The 19,506-nt window shown below is 35.8% G+C and overlaps 2 protein-coding genes across 2 annotated transcripts; both read left to right on the top strand.

Moving 5' to 3' along the window:
- The first annotated feature begins 1,725 nt into the window (after nt 1-1,725).
- Nucleotides 1,726-5,730, top strand: LOC122301335 (protein NRT1/ PTR FAMILY 2.3-like). Its single transcript, XM_043112613.1, has 4 exons — nt 1,726-1,905; nt 2,104-2,216; nt 2,310-2,857; nt 4,785-5,730. Exons 3-4 carry the CDS (start codon nt 2,313-2,315, stop codon nt 4,981-4,983), a joined length of 744 nt encoding a protein of 247 aa, XP_042968547.1. The 5' UTR covers nt 1,726-1,905; nt 2,104-2,216; nt 2,310-2,312; the 3' UTR covers nt 4,984-5,730.
- LOC122301919 (protein NRT1/ PTR FAMILY 2.6-like) lies at nt 4,986-5,621 on the top strand. Its single transcript, XM_043113270.1, has one exon. The coding sequence runs from the start codon at nt 4,986-4,988 to the stop codon at nt 5,619-5,621; it is 636 nt and encodes a 211-aa protein (XP_042969204.1).
- Nucleotides 5,731-19,506: the final 13,776 nt, after the last annotated feature.

Raw genomic sequence — 19,506 nt, 5'->3', positions numbered from 1 at the left:
CACTCCTTCTGCTTAATTAAGCTATTTCGTTTGCTTACGGATTAGCAACTTTCGAGCATGTAAAATCATAACTTATGTCAAAAATTTAAATTAATAAAAATAATTATTATTTATTTTATATCTTAATACTCATTCTAATGTATTGGTCAGATTTTTGTATGCCGGTAACTTTGCCAACGGGCGTGGGAATCGCGATCGGCAGTTCAGGTGCCGCTTGTGGAAGACACGATGAACAAAGTGTTGGATTTCGTAAGCAATATATTTGTCAATGAGTGATCTCCTTGGAAACAACACTAGTAATCTCCTTGTTTTTCTACCATTTCATAACCCTTTAGCTAAAAGTACTTCACTCTCACTAGCTAAGACTTTACTAGTCCTCTCTTTTTCTTATTCCATTCTCTCTCTTTTTACTCTATTAGATTGGGTGGTAGCTATATTATCAAAAAGAAAAAAAAAAAGGGTGGTAGCTAGAGATTTGGAATGTTTTTGGTGGTAGCAAGAGATGTAGCTAGCTAGGTACTCCTGATCAAAGGTTTAAGCATCTTTAACCGCATTGATCTCTATGGTACCTCCCAATTTCCCATAGTGTATTGCTCGAGTACATACACTACTAGATTTTCACGTACATCTACTAGATTTTTGATGTAATTGAACAGTTCTAAACGCCCTATCATGGCAATACATAGTGTATTGCTCGAGTATTTGTGGACATGCTACTTACAATTAGCATCATATATAGTATATGATATGCCACTTGTGGTAAGACTAATTATATTCATAAAAGAAAATTAAATTATCTACATATTCTTTTTTTTTTTTTAAGATAAGACGAGATGTGACGGACTTTCACATCAATAATGTGTATGGTGGATCGATTCTTTTAATTGGTGAAGCCGAGGTAGCACTGTATCACATAACTTGGTGGCCATAGCTCAAGATCATGAACATGAGTCTAAGGAATCCAACAACATCGTACTTATTACGGCGACTCCCCGATAGTCTTGATTGACGAATCCGTACGTCATACTGAGATACCATCCACCACCATATAATTATAAGTTGAGTGGCTGCTATCTCGATTCTCCCCGTTACGGACCTATATCTATTATTATATTAGTATCGATACTCTTGGATTTGATTCCGAGAACAGTTTTTCAAAATCACATTTCTTTAATAGTAATGTTACATACAGTCGTAGAATGTGTAAACGCTGCACAATCATTTTGAAAAATAGTGAAGTCTACAATTAAATAGTTAATTTTTTTTTTCGTGTGATCTTGTATTAATTATAGTTAATTTTTTTTTTCGTGTGATCTCGTATTAATTCATTTTTTTCAAAAAAATTACACGGCGCTTGCACAACTACAATTACAAATATCATTTCTATTCTTTTAAATTATGTGTATGATTGCTAATGTAATCACCCGGATATTGCAAATCATGGGAAGGTGATTGTGAGAACACTTCCTCGAATATTTTAATTATTTGTTTATGAGCACCTTAATTTGTTTTGCATGTTTACATTTTCGTACAGGTTTTCTTTTCATGTAGGAAAATGCTAGGGAGGTCGCTGGTAGCTCCCATTGGGGGTTATCGTTGAAAAATAACATTATAAAAAGGTATGTTTCTTAAAATTCTCATATATAAACTTTGAAAACTGAAAATTAACTCATAACTTTTTTGGGTGAGCTGTGATGCATGTCCCTTAATTAATTCCTATATATTTAGTACGAACACCCAAGACCTCTACTGCCTGGCAACTTATAACTAAAATCTAGCAACTATTGGAAGCCTTGGAAGGGAAGCTCTCCCCCAGGACGACAATATTACCCAAAGAAGAAGATCATCCACAAGCATATGAGGAATCCAAACGAGGAGGCTGGATTACCATCCCCTTCATTACAGGTAGATCTCCGTCTGATCTCTCTGTTCCTGGAATCATCTCTCTCTCTCTCTCTCTCTCTCTCTCTCTCTCTCTCTCTCTCTCTCTCTCTCTCTCTCTCTCTCTCTCTCTCGTTGTGCTGTAAGTTAAATTTATCCTGCTCATTCCATTTTAAGTTGGTGTAAACATGCATCGAAACTTGCTCTGTTTTGAACATGCAGGAAGCATGATGGGTCTTTCCATAGCAGCCGCTGGGTGGGCGTCGAATCTGATAGTTTAAAATAAAAAAAAAAAACAGAATTTAACGGGAAATGTTCGGGGTAATGAATTACCGGTAATGGAAGAAAACTTATAACTAAAAGCCTATCTTGGATGAAATTTAACGCAATTCCTTTTCATCATTTTATTTCAATTCTTGAGATTGCAGGGTATGATCATGTTCACCCTAATGGAGACAATACATATATATACCTTGAGGCCAGCACCATGTGCAATTGGCTCATACACGTGTGAAACCCCATCAAATCTTCAATATGCAGTCCTCTACATGACCTTAACGCTTGCTTCACTAGGGCTTGGAGGCACGCGCTTTACAATTGCGTCCATGGGAGCCCAGCAATTAGACAAGAACAAAGACCAAGCAACATTCGTTGACTGGTATTATCTCACCTTGTACGTTGCCAATATAATCAGTTTCACTGCAATTATCTATATACAGGACAGCGTGAGCTGGGGATTAGGGTTCGCATTATGCGCCCTTGTAAATGCCATTGGCTTAGCCTCACTTGTACTGGGAAAGCGATTGTATCGCCAAGTTAAGCCAAAAGGAAGCCCTTTCATGAGCATAGCTCGTGTCCTGGTTGCAGCCATTAGGAAAAGGAAGGCATCGGGAGGTTTTGGATGCCGGGATTATTATTATTCGGGAGCCACCCAGATGTTAAAAATGGAAGACAGTTCATCAACTAAAAGGTTCAGGTATGATCAGTTTTTTTAAATGAGAAGTGATACAACACAAATATTTAAAGGTTATAGAAAATAAACTTATAAATTGATATAGTTTGATTAAATCCGTTAAATCTACTTTATAAGAAAAATAACTTTACTAATATACTACATCAAGCCAAGTCAATTTATAATTTAATTTTGTAGAATCCATAAGTAGGTAAATTATTTTCTATCTTAATTATTTCAATGTTTTTTAAAGATTTGTACCCATTCGTTTGTACTCATCATGAATTAAGTACTGCGTGTGTATATATATATATATAAGGATAAATGTGAAGCATGTGACAATTAATGTAATATTTGTCCACCAGATAATTAATTACCTTAGCTTATCTGTGTATATATATATTATATGTATACGTATTTATGTATATGTATCTATATATGTATCTATATAGCAGTTGGTTACAAGTCACTAACCAATATTGCTTCGATAATAAGCCACGCATAAATTAGTATGTAAATATATATATATATATATTTAAAAATGCTTCAAACAAGGCATATTTTTATACACATCCATCTGTATATATGGGCTCATGATTAGTGGTAGGACTGTTCATAGACCCGACCCGTTAGCAAGGTATTTCGAACCGACCCGATAACAAGTACATTCCGTTCAACCGATGCCCGATACCGACTCGACAGCAAATTCGGAATTGAGTTCCGACCCCTTATACCGATTCTCTACTGCTAATGACTGTAATGACTCTAAAAGCAACCAAAACTAGAGTACCCATCACGCTTATCTCATCGAAACAAAGAATCATAGACGACAAACTTGATTAACTGCCAAAAACTTGACTAAAACTTTTAGATAGAAAAATCTACGAGCACTCTGTTTTATATTTCTCATTGAGATTTTCCATTTCTGGACTCTAGCTAGTATAAAAGATCTAGCAAGGAGAATATATATGTTCGCAACAATTTCATCTCGCTAGTTATATTCTCATTTCTCATGCTTTTCTTCATTTTCTTAGCTAGCATAAGCCAAAGGGAACCCAGACAAATGAAACTCAATAAATAATAACTTAAGCATAACTCATGCTGTACTGAATCTAACAAATTGAATTTATGTCCCAGAAAATCCAAAAAAATGAAGAGAAGACAAATAAATCCTGAAAATGATCGGCTAAAATCAAGAATTGAAAAGCAAAATCAAAACTGCGATTAACATGGCAAAGAGTAGAAAATAAAACAGGAAAAGTGAAAACGAAACCAGCGACTGGAACCCAAATCCCATACTATATATAAAATCGAATGGAACCCATACTTCCCATGAAACCCAAATCCCATCTTGACCCAAGATACCCATACTTCAACCGTCCAAGAAAATTACAATAACAAACCGAGAGAGAGAGAGAGAGAGAGAGAGAGAGAGAGAGAGAGAGAGAGAGAGAGAGTAATACCTTTAAATGATCTTGAAAATCAGGTGGATAAAGAAATGGAGAGAAGATTTGAGATTTGAGAATGATGAATCAGGTACTGAAACTTGGAGGAAGCATTTGTCGTGACAGAGAGCCTCTGGTTCTGTTGTGGTTTCTGATTTGTGGGTCTCAGATTTACAGGTATCGGGTAGTACCCGATAAGCAATGAAAACGGTAACGGGTTATATTCCACACCCAAACGAGTCGATATTTCGGGCCGGTCCGGGTCAATAGTTCGGGTCGGATCGGCCGCACGGCTTATTTGTACAATCCTAATTAGTGGCGAGTGGCTATGATATATTGTTTACCAAAGAACGAGGAGTAGGGGGCTTTATTATTAAAAATGAAAGCAAACCAAATATTATTATTTAATTTGCATTTAAATTAGAATTATATATATAGTTGGTTAACACGATTTCTTTTTCTTTCACGAGTAGTTGTTTAACTTAAGTGCTGGGATTTCCATGCAGATTCTTAAATCGTGCAGCATTGAAAACCGAAAGCGACAAACAATCGGACGGCTCATATGCAAGATCATGGAGGCTATGTCCAATGGAAGAAGTGGAAGTACTCAAAAGCCTACTCAAAATTATTCCAGTTTGGTCTGCTGGCCTTCCTTTATGTACCTCTGTAGGTACCCTAGTAGCCTCACAATACTCCAAGCCCTGAACATGGATCGACACCTTGGACCCCATTTCAAAGTCCCAGCTGCATCATTCCTCGTCTTCAACTTGTTAGGAACAACCATCTCAATCTTTCTCATTGACCATTTCCTCCTCCCCACGTGGCAAATTCTCACCCGCAGATCTATGACACCCCTCCAACGTATCGGAATTGGCCACGTCATCAATATCCTTGCCTTTGTAGGGTCGGCTCTGATTGAAACTAGACGGCTCCATGTGATCCGAGCCCATAAACTCGGAGGCCAACCCGGCATGATTGTGCCCATGTCGGCCCTATGGCTTGCGCTGCCACTCGTCATTGTAGGCGTTGGGGAGGGATTTTATGTCCCAGGATCAGTATTGTATTATCAAGAATTTCCCGAATCTTTGAAAAGTACATCCACGGCTATAGTATCTTTCCTACTTGGAATTGGGCTTTATCTAAGCACGGCGACTATGGATCTGATAGATAGAACCACTGGATGGTTACCGGATAATATTAATGATGGGAGATTGGATTATGTGTATTGGGTATTGGTGGCGTTGACGGTGGTGAATTTTGGCTACTTTCTAATATGTGCCAAGTTGTTCAAGTACAAAGGTGAGGAGGACCATGATCATGGGCCTTCTGGGCTGGCCCACTGATGACAGCCCAGAAGATGGAGATAGTGTGTGATGCTTTGAAAATGTTTACTTCTTTTTTCGATTTCCATGTACTACGAAGATTTTATTAATAAGTGGAAGATGAAGGGAAAAAATTTCAAAAACGTATAAAATACTCAATTCCTAGTCACCTACGAACCAACATTTCTAGTTTATATGAACAGAATATTATTTGGTTTTGATCGCTCAACCTCGATAGTAATCGGTTATATGTTGAGAATTTTCAAATAATCAACCAATTCGTGTCATTGATTAGCTTGGTGGTGGGTGTGCTGGATCCACGCCCTCACGATTCAAGACAAATATTAAGTTTACATAAAAAATTATCAAAAAAAAAAAAAAAACTTAGAGGTGTGGCTCCACTCATGTTTATAATTGAGTAATGTTTGATATCAAAATGGATTATATAAAAGGAAACTCACAAATTTACGTGATATACGTAATTCGTTAAATTTATTTTATAATAAAAATAATTTTATAATTTTACGTAATATGTCATGCCACGTCATTTTGTAAATTTATTCTTATATAATCTCTTTATGGTTAAAGTATTCTTTTTTATAATTAAAAATAAATTACACTCATTATTCATATACCATACACATGTTGAAAGAAAAATCGATAAAAAATAAATATCTACATCAGTAAGCGTGTAGTGTAAGGCTACTTAGTAGAAGAACTCAAAAAAAAATTATAGCAAAAATAATTCTAATTGAAGGCACACAATACACACAATTCAAGTGACATAATTTAATTTAAAAAATAAATATTAAAATTTAAATTTTACAAATCAAATTATTTAATGTAAATTGTATATGGTATACAGTTATTCAAATAATACTACACATTTTATTATGACATTACAGTAATAAGGAAAACTAACTACAAGCACGAAAACACGGGCACTGCACACGAATGCTCGCGTCAGATAAATGAAACGCTTCGTTTCGCATTTCACAATTCCTAGACGATACCAAGTTCATTATTTCCTCCAGAGTTGATTTTGAGATCATTTCCTTGGATGGGAAAGAACCATTTGAAACCCATGCTAAAATGTGAAGATGGAAAACTCCATGTTACTGTGAGAAGGGAATATCTTCGTGCAGGTCACGCAGGTCTCATTTGAAAAATGGCATCTAATAAAAACATGACACGTAGATACCTCATTTTCATACAATGTGACTGCAATACATACGAAACCAATCTGAAATTCCCAATTCCTTCCTGCGACCTCCCCTCTCCCCTCTCCCTCAAGAACTCATCCCTCGAGCCCTAACCCCTCACCCCTTCCTTCCCTCCCATTGATTCCTCTGCCTCAAGCCCTAACCCCCCACCCCTTCCTTCCCTCTCCCTCAGGAACCCATCAATTCCTCTCCGTCAAGCCCTAGCCCCCCACCCCTTCCTTCCCTCTCCCTCAGGAACCCATTAATTCCTCTCCGTCAAGCACTAGCCCCCCCACTCCTTCCTTCCCTCCCATCGAACCAGAGCCCTGCCCTAGCCCCATCATTGCCTCACAGCGAGCCCGAGACTGACCCCCTCCTTCCCTCCCATCAAAGCAAAGCCCCACCCATTCCTTCCCTCACCTCGAGATCGAGACCCACCCCTTCCTTCCCTCCCATCGAACCAGAGCCCCTGATACGAAATATCAATTGTTTTTCATTGTTGGGTTTGTGGATACTTCTGATTGTGAGCTCTTTTCCTTGCTGTTTTTGTTTTGTTGTTTCCATTTTCATTATTTTGTTTGCATTTTATTTATGCCATGGATGAATGTTGAACAACCATGTTCGTCCTTGTAGTTGTAGATTTTATATTTAGGTTTATGAATTTTGTTTTTAAGAGCCCAATAAATTATTTTATATGGATAGAATAGATGGTTCTAGTAATCTTTATCTCGAAAGGATTTCCCTCTTTTGGTAGTAGTTGTTGAACATAAATTTCGTTATTTTTTTAGCTTTTTCTGGTCCATGGATGTGGGTTATCTACATGCTTTGTTCACTGCCTTCCAAAACTTAGGTGCAAACACATTTAGGAATCCATTTATATGTTTGTGGAAAAGAAAGAATCCTGGGCCATGGCAAAAGAAATAAAATGTTATTTTCTGAGTCATTAATTATCTGAGAAATGTGTAAGTGAGCTAAGCTTGCGATCTCATGCACTGGATATTTGTCTGTAGCTACTGAGAGGTTGGTGTACAATGGTTTAAGACTACATTCCAACCATTTGGCCTGATTTTTGTGAAAGGTCTTAGAACTTGTCAATCTATTTTGAGTCTGAATCTTCTTCTGAAATATGTTTAAATCACTCATTATGTGTTAATTTTTTCTCACACTTTCAATTAGCAAGGTACTTATTATATTGCTGAAGGACAGTTGCTTCATTATGTTCTTTGAATTTTATGTACTAATTAAGGTAACTCGTGGTTTATGATATGGTTAGGAGTGGACACTTGTGCTTTACTTTATATATCCTAGCATGTTACCATATAGCAAAGAATTTTGAAATAGATAACATAGTATGGATTGCTTGCGGTAGTTGCAATTCTTTGCTTGCAATAGCTGCTAAATATCTTAGAATCTGCCGTATTCCTTAGAATCGATCTTCATTGCTTTTATTAATTTACTTGCAGTAGTTGCTAAATATCTTAGAATCTGCCCAGTTCCTCAACATCGATCTTAACTGCTTTTATTAATTTGCTTGCAGTAGTTGCTAAATATCTTAGAATCCGCCCAGTTCCTCAGTGCCATTCCTTCACTAGATTTATTACTTTGCTTGCAGTAGTCTCTAAATATCTTAAAACCTGCCTTGTTCCTCAAAATCGATCTGTACAACCTTTTATTAATTTGCTTGCAGTAGTTGCTTACTTTCTTAGTTAGAATATGCTTTGTTCCTCAAAATCAATCTGTATAACCTTTTATCAATTTGCTTGCAATAGTTGCTTGCTTTCTTAGTTAGAATCTGCCTTGTTCCTCAAAATCGATCTTCACTGCTTTCTTAATTTGCTTGCAGTAGTTGCAATACTTGTGCTTTACTTATGCTTTACTTGGGCTCCTAGTGATCCGGAATCAAGATAATATGAAATACGATGACAGTAGTGCCAGTGACAGTAGTGCTAGTTTCGAGGGTCCATTTTGCTACTGTGGGATTCCATCCAAGCCAAAGATTTCAGACAAGGCTACTAGTTTTGGCAGGCGGCTTTACAACTGTCCAAATTATAAGATCAACAAGCAATGTGAATTTTTTCAATTGATAAATCTTGAAATGGAACTAACCACATGTTGCAAGATGACGTTGGAGCTAGCTCAAAAAAGGAACATCATAATAATGAAAGAATGTGTAATGACTGAAGAAGCCAAATTTACCGCTATGGAGAAGAAGTATAAGGGAACTTTAAAAGCTTTATATTTGTCATGGTCTTATTTTGTTCTGATTTTGGCTGTAATCATTTTGTATCCTAGCAACAATTATGTACCTCGGCCTCTTGTTTCAACCTATGGGCACACCGGCTATTTGTGAATTTGATATTGTAATGTTGGGCTACTTTGAACATATGGAATGTAATGATACTTATTTTGGAAATGTAATGATACTTAGCTTGTAATGTAATGTTTCTTATTTTGGAAATGTAATCATGTACTTCTGAAAATACATGATGTTTCTTAATCTGAATTTTTTAATCTGAAAATGTTTCTTATATCTGAATTTCTGAATCTGAAAATCATTTCCATTACATATGATGAAAATAGCCTGAGTCTGAAATTAGTTCCATGACAGAATCCACTTATATTTTAGCATGTATTCCAGGATCTGAATTTGAATCACTCACAATTGATGAATCTGGGATCTGAATTTGAATCACTTACACTTGATGAATTTGAAAATACATGCTGAAAATCATTTCCTTCATCATTTCCATTACATGATACACATGCATAACAATCCAACAATCATTTCCATTACAATCCAACAAACATAATCTGTCCCTTAACAATTATTACAACATTTGAACATAACATTACCAAAACCTTCTAAAACTTGAAAATACACATACATAACAACTTTAAACATGCCACAGGCACAAAAATCTCAAAATACACATACAACCTTTGAACATAATATGATGAATATCATATTAACATCTCCAATATCTGAAAATAGCTCAGCTCATAAATAACAATTCCAATATCATTTCCATTACATGATGAACATAATATGTACACTCCATTGACATGCTCCATTAATTGCATCATCACCACAATCCTCCAACTTCATCCTCTGAGGCAACCAAGTGCTTCTTCACTCTTATCAACTGTAACATTAAAGAAAAATTAAATAAATAGATAAAACAATTATTTTGAATCACTCTTTTTTAAAAAAAACCATCCCATCACCTTCAATACTTGAAATAATTTAAAACACCAACTTGCACACCAACCTCATAGTTGAACCAATGGGTCCAAGCTTTTAGATATGTTACCGGTTGTATTTCCAAAATCCTTACATAAACGATAATAAACCATAAAAAAATTATTGATGTACTAATTAAAATTTTAAAACACAAATTTTCAAACTCCCTTACAACCTCATTGAAGGACAGTTGTTCTTAGCATGACCCTCAGTCTTGCAAATGCTACAACGCCTTTTCTTCGTGGCTTAAGTCTCTTTTAGATTTTTTGCTCTCAACGATTTTGGTCAGCCTTTAGTTGCCACTTGTGGAGGAACTTGTAAAATTTGTGAAAAATTTGATACAACTTGTGATTTAAACATTTGCGAATCATTCATTGACATATTTCCATCTGCTAAATTTTTTTCTCCTTCAAGTTGTTCCATCAACAGTAACTCCTTGTGGGCCTTGTCTAAGGCAAGAGAGAGGTGTTGACATTTTTGAATTGATTGTGAGCCAAGTTCGGCAATATCATAGAATTGCATCATCAATTTACTTTTTATCAATATTAGATCATCCTGTACCATTACATGCCCATTAGAACTTAGTATGTCAAGAAGAGCTCGGCTCTTAGCATTGATGGTCCATCTCTCTAGAATATAATAATGTAGCAACAAATCTAATTTCGATTTCTTCCCAAGGATATATAGGATATGCCGACAAAGAATCCCCACAAACTCAAACATATGATATGTACATATTGCCTTCACTTCTCCACTCTCCAAGGTCACATGATAAATAGGTTTTTCTTTTCAGCTCTGCTACAGGTACCCGGGATTGGGTACCTTTGGAGGAATCGGCTGCCACTATATATTAAAAAAAAAAAAAAGAGGCAAAAACCGAAAATATAAACGAAACCCAACCCAGAAAAACAACTAGCGTCTGGGGTGCTGCAGTATATGCATTTGGTTTGGTCGAAGAAATTATCAGCAGATCAAAACACTTAGAAAGAAATGTCTAAGAAATTGGTTTGAATTAATTTTAAAGATTTTTTTTATATGTTCTACTTATTGTTTTCAAGAGTTTTTGAGTTCAGCAAGTGGGGTTTCCCTCTGTTTTTAGGCTTACCGATTTAAATGTATTGAGGGGTACAGATCCTTCTTTCTTAGTGGGACCTAAGCATCCACACAGAAGGACACCCCAAGAGCTCATTGTAATTTAGAGCAAGGTTGAAGTTTTAAGCGATTTTCTCAACACTATTCCTTCACTCGTCCTTTCAATATTTTGCCGCCTCCACCATTAAAATGCTTTTTAACCTTCTCTGCAGCATGCTCTCAGCGTCCCACTACACCAACAACACGAGAGAACCACACTCCAACTTCTATTAATGAAACCCACTTTAGTACAAACAAGCAAGACCATGTATGAATGCCCCGTCAAACCCTCTGAGCCTGAGCCTTTCCTTCTCTTTCTTCTTCGTCAGTTACAAGGCCTGAAGAGATACGTCCTAGCTCTTCTCCTTTGTTTGCCCACTTCCCTTTTCACTCTTATTCTCCTTCTCCTCTTAATATACAATGGCTTCTCTATCTTCTACCTTCATCTCTTTTTTTTTTTGCCTTCTACAATGGTTGCGTTCTTCACCGTTTCTCTGTGGGGAAGATGCGAAGGAGTTGCAAAAAAAAAAAAAAAAAAAAAAAAAGAATGAAACACTCCGTTTTATTATAACACGTGGATCACGGTGGATGAACGTGTACGCGAGAGGTCCCCAATCCCGTGTGCAAATAGACTTTTTGTTTTCTTTTTCATTCAGTGTGACTCCATATATGTTATTTTCACAGTCTTTTCCAACTTTGGTTGGAATGTACCGTTGGCTATTGAATAGTTCATCCCGGAAGATCATGAAAGACTTCCTTGTATAGATTGAGACAACATCTTCTTCAATTTTTCATAACGTTTTCATAATCGCCCGTGTCAATTTTGTTCGCATGTCCTTTTCTTTTTCCTTGAAATAATGTGCATCTAAGGCTTTCTCGTATTGATGCACAAAATCACTCACCATTGTGCTCGAATGTACATAATCTTTAAAAAATTTATTCATAATCTTTAAAAAATTTATTCATACTCTCGCTCATTTTAGTTGTTAACATACCGGCACAAAACGTGGTTCGTACGTAAGTTGGAACCCATTTATCTCGTTGGTTGTAAAGATTTTGCAGCCAATCATTATCACTAGACCATACTTCGCTAGTATTGAACTTCATTCCTGCTCAAACTCATCAGACAATTGCTCAAACTCATCAATCGTTATTGTCTCATGGATACAATGACGGAACTCTTTTTAAAAGTCCGGAAACTTGTTATATACATGTGCCAAATGTTCTGAAAATTTCTGTAAAATATGCTACAGGCACAACCTATGGGTTGTATTTGGGAGTACCTATCTAATGGCCTTCGTCATCACATTTTCATCATCAGTAATTATGGTTGAAGGGGCACGCCCAAACATTGTCTCTTGCCATGTTCTCAATGGTCAAATATACGATTCAGCTGCTTCATTAACTAACAACGCACAACCGAATATTATAGTTTGGTGATGATGATTCACTCCTGAAAATGGCACAAACGGCATATTATAAATATTTGTCAAGTACGCCACATTAAACGTGACAATATTTCCAAAATATTGATATGCAGCTCTTAATCTTATATCTGCCCAAAAACAACTTCCCATACACCCATTCTCATCAACTTGCATGGAATACACAAACCCAGATTTTTTACACTGCCTATCAAGAAAGTAGGCATACAACCTTTGTGCATCTCCCTTTTCAAATAATTTCCTTCTTTTATTTTCTAAATAATTCTTGACTTCCTTATCAATGCATCCAATGTTAAAATCACCATCTTATTATTCTTTGTTCAACACCAACATTATCTTCATTATCGGTACACCGGACTTATTCAAAGTGAGAATGAGTTTTTTTTGGACATGCATTACGCCTCTATATCCACGAAGCAAACTAGTGCTTCTCGGTGTAAGTAGCTCATGTTTGTGTTCATGGATAAACTTTCGTACTGTCCACTTTTGACAATCTTTTTTTATACACGTCGTTGTTTTACAGCCAATCTTTGTTTCAGCAAGTTCAGGAATTTTTCATTCTATTTGCTTCTGACTTTCACGCCGAAATCCTTCTCTTGAGCAAACATACTCTATTAGAATTAGTTTTCTATCATCTTTTGATAATCGAGTATGGTTGGTCCTCATTGTAAAACCCATTCGTCTTGCATACGCCTTGTAAAATGCTTGAGCATCTTTTACCTCATCAAACTCCTTCCCAACGAATGGTTCAAGAAGACCACTACTCGAGCTGGAAATGTTATTGAATTCATCTCCATCTTCCACTTCCACATTAACTTCATCTTTCACATTCACTCGATATTCCATCGCTCGATCTAGATCTTCCACATTCACTTCATCTCCCACATTCATATAGTCTCCCACATCCACATTCATATCATTTTGTTGTACTCCAATTTCAACATCACTACTAACATTTTCAACTTTGGGACAATTTCTAATCATCATTATCTCAACTTCATCACTATCCGAACTCAACAGAAAATCCTACAAAAAAATATAAAAGCATAACAATTCTTGTAAAAAAAATTTCTGTTATAAATATAGAAGCATAACAATTCTTGTAATAAAAATTTCTGTTATAAAAAAATATAGAAGCATAACAGTTCATGATTTTGACGTGCATATTGCATACCTTATTCTATTATAATTAACGCCATGTTAGATTCCAACCTCCCACAACCAAATGCCAAAATAAATTTTCCAGAAGATGAAAATTTCAAAAATCCCGTTTTACATGTTTTAGATGGCCGACTCTTTTTTTTTTTAACAACGATTCACAACTTAAGTGGATTTCAAAACCTTGACCTTTTCCTCCGTTTGCTTATTTCTCTTGTTCCACTTTCTGAAATGGGATGTTTTCTACTGATCAAATCTATCAAACTTAGACCTATAAACCTGTGTATGACTCTAATGGCATGAACAATATGAACAAAATAAAAATGAACAAACACACTAGCCCAAATATTATCTGAGATTTTATTTAGAATCACCCACACTGAAACAAACTCGAGTTTATAGAGCTAAATCTGTCAAGAGTATGGAATACTCCATTAGTACAATACGACTTAAAATATTCAAGATTACAATAAAAACTTAAAATGGCTTTATAGATCGACTGAATGTGATATGAAATAAACCCAAAACTTAAAATTACGCAAAACAATAATTTAATAGATCTCCTACTAAAAATAAGAGGTTCACAATCTGAAAACAAGAATTTATTGGATGGTAAACCAACCATGTGTGACAGGCTGAGGGGCTGAAGTGTGCAACGGGTTTTTTGGGGCAGAAGTGAAGGCTACAACGGGTTGAAGTGGAGGCTGCAACGGCCTGAACTGGAGGCTGTGAAGGACGAAGTGGAGGCTGTGATGTTAAGAGAACCACGTTATGATTTTCCCTTTGTTTTTACAAATCTCATTTTGCTATTTCCTGTGGTGTGGTTCATGGAATTAGGATGAGGATCTCTGACGTGTTGGGCTCTTATTGGTTGCCGCTTAAGTGTTGAGAACGGCATGACCGGTCAGAAGAGGAACTGCTGTGAGAAAATCAACTTCTTCTTGCTCCAAAATTTTCTCCCAACGATCTCATGAGCCTAATTCTGGTCTTTCACTCATTCCCCAATCATCTAATTTAACCAATGCTGATATTTACTCACTCCAATCATCAACAAATCCAACTCCTAAAGGTTCCAGTTTCAACCATAATGATTTCTACTCCATGTGAACGGTAAGAATGATAACTTATCCTTTTTATTACGCCAATAGAAGAACTTTAGAGATTTGTTCGAGGTGTTGGGAATATTGATTATCGAGTGACTTCATGCATAAAAAATACAATATAGAGAGAAATTTACATTTTCGTAGTTGTACTGTGATCATGAACTATCTGTTAGATCCTTATTCTATCTTTTTATCGTTTTAATTTTGATGCAAACTTGCTTTGAAATAAAAATTAATATGAGCATATTAATAGGTGAAGGTAGATCTGGGTTTCGACGAAGAGAGTTGGGTAGATTTGGGTGATTGGAATTGAACGACGGCCTATTCTGAGAGAGGAAATAGTATTTATGCTCATAACCTCTACATTTTGTATTTTTCACAATTGACGGTAGACTGAGGTTGACGATAGCGGGCAAGAAGAACCCAGCAACACGAAGAGGCTGAGTGACGGGCGATCTAGAAGTCATTCGGGCGATTACAATGACCTATGGTTCTGCTTGGCCACTTAGATTTTTTAGATGAGAATTTTGAGTTTTAAGATTAAATATTAAAATATTATATTTTAATATTATTATTGTATTGAAATTTGAAAAAGTTAAGAAAAAGTTAAATTGTTTATTATATTTTGTATGAAGATTTGATAAAGTTGTAATGATGAGATGAAAATTTTATATTTGAGATGAAAATTTCTTGTAGCCAAACAGTACCTCAAAGTCTCTAGGGCGATTTGGAAGTTGGCCACCTCTTAGCTCTTTTTTTATTATTATTGTATATAAACAACAACTGACATGTAACCACGCCACGTTAGAGCATCTTATTCTATTCCTCATCTTCATCCCTATAATTTAACTTAAAATCACATTTCTTCAAATTTTTTCCTAAATTTTATTCATCTTTCAAAAACCTCCTACATTCCATTCCCCATCCCTATCTCTATTCTATTAAATAATATTTTTCTATTCTTTTTTTATTACTTTTTTCTTTCACTTCTATTTACAATTTAACTACTCAATATGTTTTCTTATTTTTAAACTATTACTCTAGTGAATATTTTAAACAAAAATTTAAATTATTTTTTTTTGAATATGATAATATTTTTAAAATTAATTTTTTTATATTTTCGTAATTAATTAAATTATTTTTAAAATTATTATTTAAAACTATAATAAATATGAGTATGAGAGAAAGTGTAGATGAAAAATAAATTATTTATTTTATATATTAGAATAAAATATTGATAAAAACGATTTAGGGAATGAATAGTGAGTCTCCAAATATGGGGACTTACTATTTATTCCCTAAACTTTTTCTCTAAAATAGGGATCCGGATGTAGGGTGTATTTTGATCAAAATCTCAAAATAAACCCCAAATTATAAGAAATATAGTATTTTAAAAAATCGGATGGGAATGCTCTTAGTAGAGTTTGCAATGCCTCCATAATGGCAACTGTACTTTTAAAACACTCATCATTTTCAAATCACTACACTATACTCTTTTTATATGACAGCTGCGATTTAATTTTGAATAATAAGATGTGAATTTTTAATTTTAAAATATTATTTTTAATAAAACTGATACATATAGTCGTCCCATACAATCATCGCGGAATCGTGACGTCATCAGCTGATATTTTAATTTGAATAAAAATAAATAAAAGCAAAAATAGAGTCAAAAACAAAACCGAGCTTATTCCCGCTTCTTGGTACTCTGTTCTGCAACCTCATCTTCGTGCTCACATAAGTTTCGTGGCTTCGTGGTGCTCTGGCCATAGGTAGTCTTCAATCTCACAGAAACTTCATGGTTCTCTGGTCTAAAGCTTGCAAGTGGTCTTCAATATCACAGAAACTTCATGGCGTCGTGGTGCGCTGGTTTGAAGCTTGGGTCTTTATGCTCACAAAAGTTTCGTGGTGTCGTCTTCTACTCAAGCTCGTTCTCGGCACCGAGATCTTCAAGTCTTGAAGTGGATCTGTACGGGTATTTTCGTGGGTCATAGATCTTTGTGTGGATCATCTTCAAGAGGTTGTAAGAGGCCGTAAGATCTTCGTGGGGGTAAAGCTATTTTCTTTACTTACTTATGTTCCATGAATTTGTAGAATGCTATCGCAAAGCTCTGGTTCTCTATCGAGGCCTCCCTCAATTCTATTATGGCTTAATTATCGCCGCTGCTGGTTGTGGAAGTTTTAAAGAAGCTAAGCAAAGCGGGTGCTCTTGCATTGTATTTCTTCCGTTGGGCTTAGAAGCAAAAGGCGTTTAAGTACAGTACAGAAAGCTACAATTGTTTGATTAAGGCTCTAGGCAAGATCAAATAGTTCAAGTTGATATGGGATTTGGTGAGTGACATGAAACGTAAAGGGTTATTGAGTAAAGATACATTCGCATTGATTGCATGGAGATATGCAAGAGCGAAGAAGGCTAAGGAAGCCATACAGGGGTTTCAGAAGATGGAGAAGTTTGGATTGAAGTTGGAAGTGTCAGACTATAGTAGATTGATCGATACTCTAACCAAGTCAAGAATTGTAGAAAAAGCCCAAGAGCTGTTTGATAAAACGAAGAAGAGAAAGTTCATGCCGGATGTTAGACATGGGTATTCGGCCTTTGCACAGATGTTTGGTAATCTAAAACAAGCTCTACTTGATGGAGGAAAGAAGGATATTTTTCTTATTGCTGCCCTTAAATGAAGAAAGATTAAAATAATAATATAAAAATAATGATTTTCTTCAGGGTGGTTGGCTGCTGAACTCTTGATAGTTTATCATGTTCTTGTTGCTAAGTAGATGAGGACGATGGTTTTATTACATTAAAGACGAAGAAATGAACAAGGCTGGATCAAATCATGCATGTGGTCAAAACGGTGCTATAGCATTTAAGCAAGCCGTTTGCGCGCCGTTTAACAGTTGACTATATCTAGTATTTTTTTATTTTTTAATATTATTATTATTTAAAAATTAAATATTTTTTTATATTTAATATAAAAAAATTTTAAAAAATTATAATAATAAGATAGAATAGATAATAGAGTTCTTCTATGCACAGTCGTCTCATGCAGATGCTATGCAGTCAGCTGACGTGGCCACATGCCACGTCAGCCGATAATATTAAAAAAAAATAAAACAGAGAGAGAAAGAATACGAAAATTGAAGAAAGAGAAGATCATTCATTTTTGTGATTTCCTGCTTCTGTGTGCAAGAGAAGAAGCAGTGCGACGGAAGGGACAAACTCAAACACGGGCCGAATAATCCGGTTTGGGTGCAGAAGATTTGGACTGGTTGGCAGCTGGATTTCATTCCTGGAGAGGCCAGTTTCGTTGGTGCGTTGGTTTGGGTCAAGCCGGAGCTTCGTTTGGGTCAGGTTGTTCAGTGGTGGGCTTGGTTTGGGTTGGTTGGTCTGCCAGCTATTTGGGTCAGGCTCGTGGGCCAGCATTTCGGGTCAGAGACGTGGGTTAGCCGGTGGGTCGATCAGCTTTTCGTGGGTCGGTGTGCTGTTCGTGGGTCAGTTTGGTGGGTCGGTGAGCTGTTTGGTGGGTCTGTTCGTGGGTCATGGTCGGTCGATGAGCTTCTCGTGGGTCCGTTTGGTGTGTCTGTTGTGGGTCAGCAGCTGGGTCGGTGAGCTGGACGTGGGTCTGTTCGTGGGTCACCACCACGGCCACCTCTCAGGTTCTGCTTGTGGTTTGCTTCTCGTGGGTCTGGTTTGTAGCATTGCAATGTATACTTCAATTTATATTCTATGTTAGGGTACTTATCAAAAAAAATATTCTATGTTAGGGTTATGAGGACTGAATTTATCAATGCAATTTATATTCAATGTAGCCAAGTAGCTGTAGTTAGGATCGGTCTGAGTGAAGCTATTTTTTGTTGAGGAAGAAAGGCATAAATTTTAATGGGATTTTGATAATATCTGGTCCAAATCTGTATTCTTTGTGCTGAATTTTATGGAGTTACAACCTGTTTGTGATGGGTAATGAGCTTTGTTGTTGGAGTTAATTTGGAAAAAGATCAGTGACACTCCATATTGGTTCTTGTTTTGAGTGGTGCATTTGGACTGTTTTGTTTTATTATTGATAGTTGCATCTGTGCGTGGATGTGTTTTATAGGAGTGATCCCATCATGTAAGAACTTAATAAATTGAAGTTTATAAATGGCACACGTGCAGGCATGGCCGCTATATATATATATATGCATGCAGTTATCTAACAAATATGCATGCTGAATTTATTTGTGTATATGTTTTTGTAATAGTTTATAGATCAAATGTTAAATCACCTGGATTGGGTAAAATAACCGCTCCAAAATATAAATACAATTGAACAACTATAATTAGTTTTATTTGGTAATTCATAATATAAACACAATTTCTTACTATAATTAGTAAGATATGTCATGTAATATTAATTCACTATATAATTACAAATAATTTGTGGTTGTAATTACTAAGATATGTCATGTATGTATAGTGTAGACTATTTAAATGATATTATAAACATGGTAGAATATTCTTTTTCTTTATTTATTTATCATGCCATTCCTACAAAACAAATTGATACCAATTTTTTTTTTATTTTTTACTATGCGATTCCCAAATGCATACATAACATGTGGACATAAAAATAGTTACAACTTGTACAAGGC

The sequence above is a fragment of the Carya illinoinensis genome, chromosome 2 (genome assembly GCF_018687715.1).
Source record: "Carya illinoinensis cultivar Pawnee chromosome 2, C.illinoinensisPawnee_v1, whole genome shotgun sequence".
NCBI lineage: Eukaryota > Viridiplantae > Streptophyta > Magnoliopsida > Fagales > Juglandaceae > Carya > Carya illinoinensis.
This window is presented reverse-complemented; position numbering and strand designations above follow the sequence as displayed.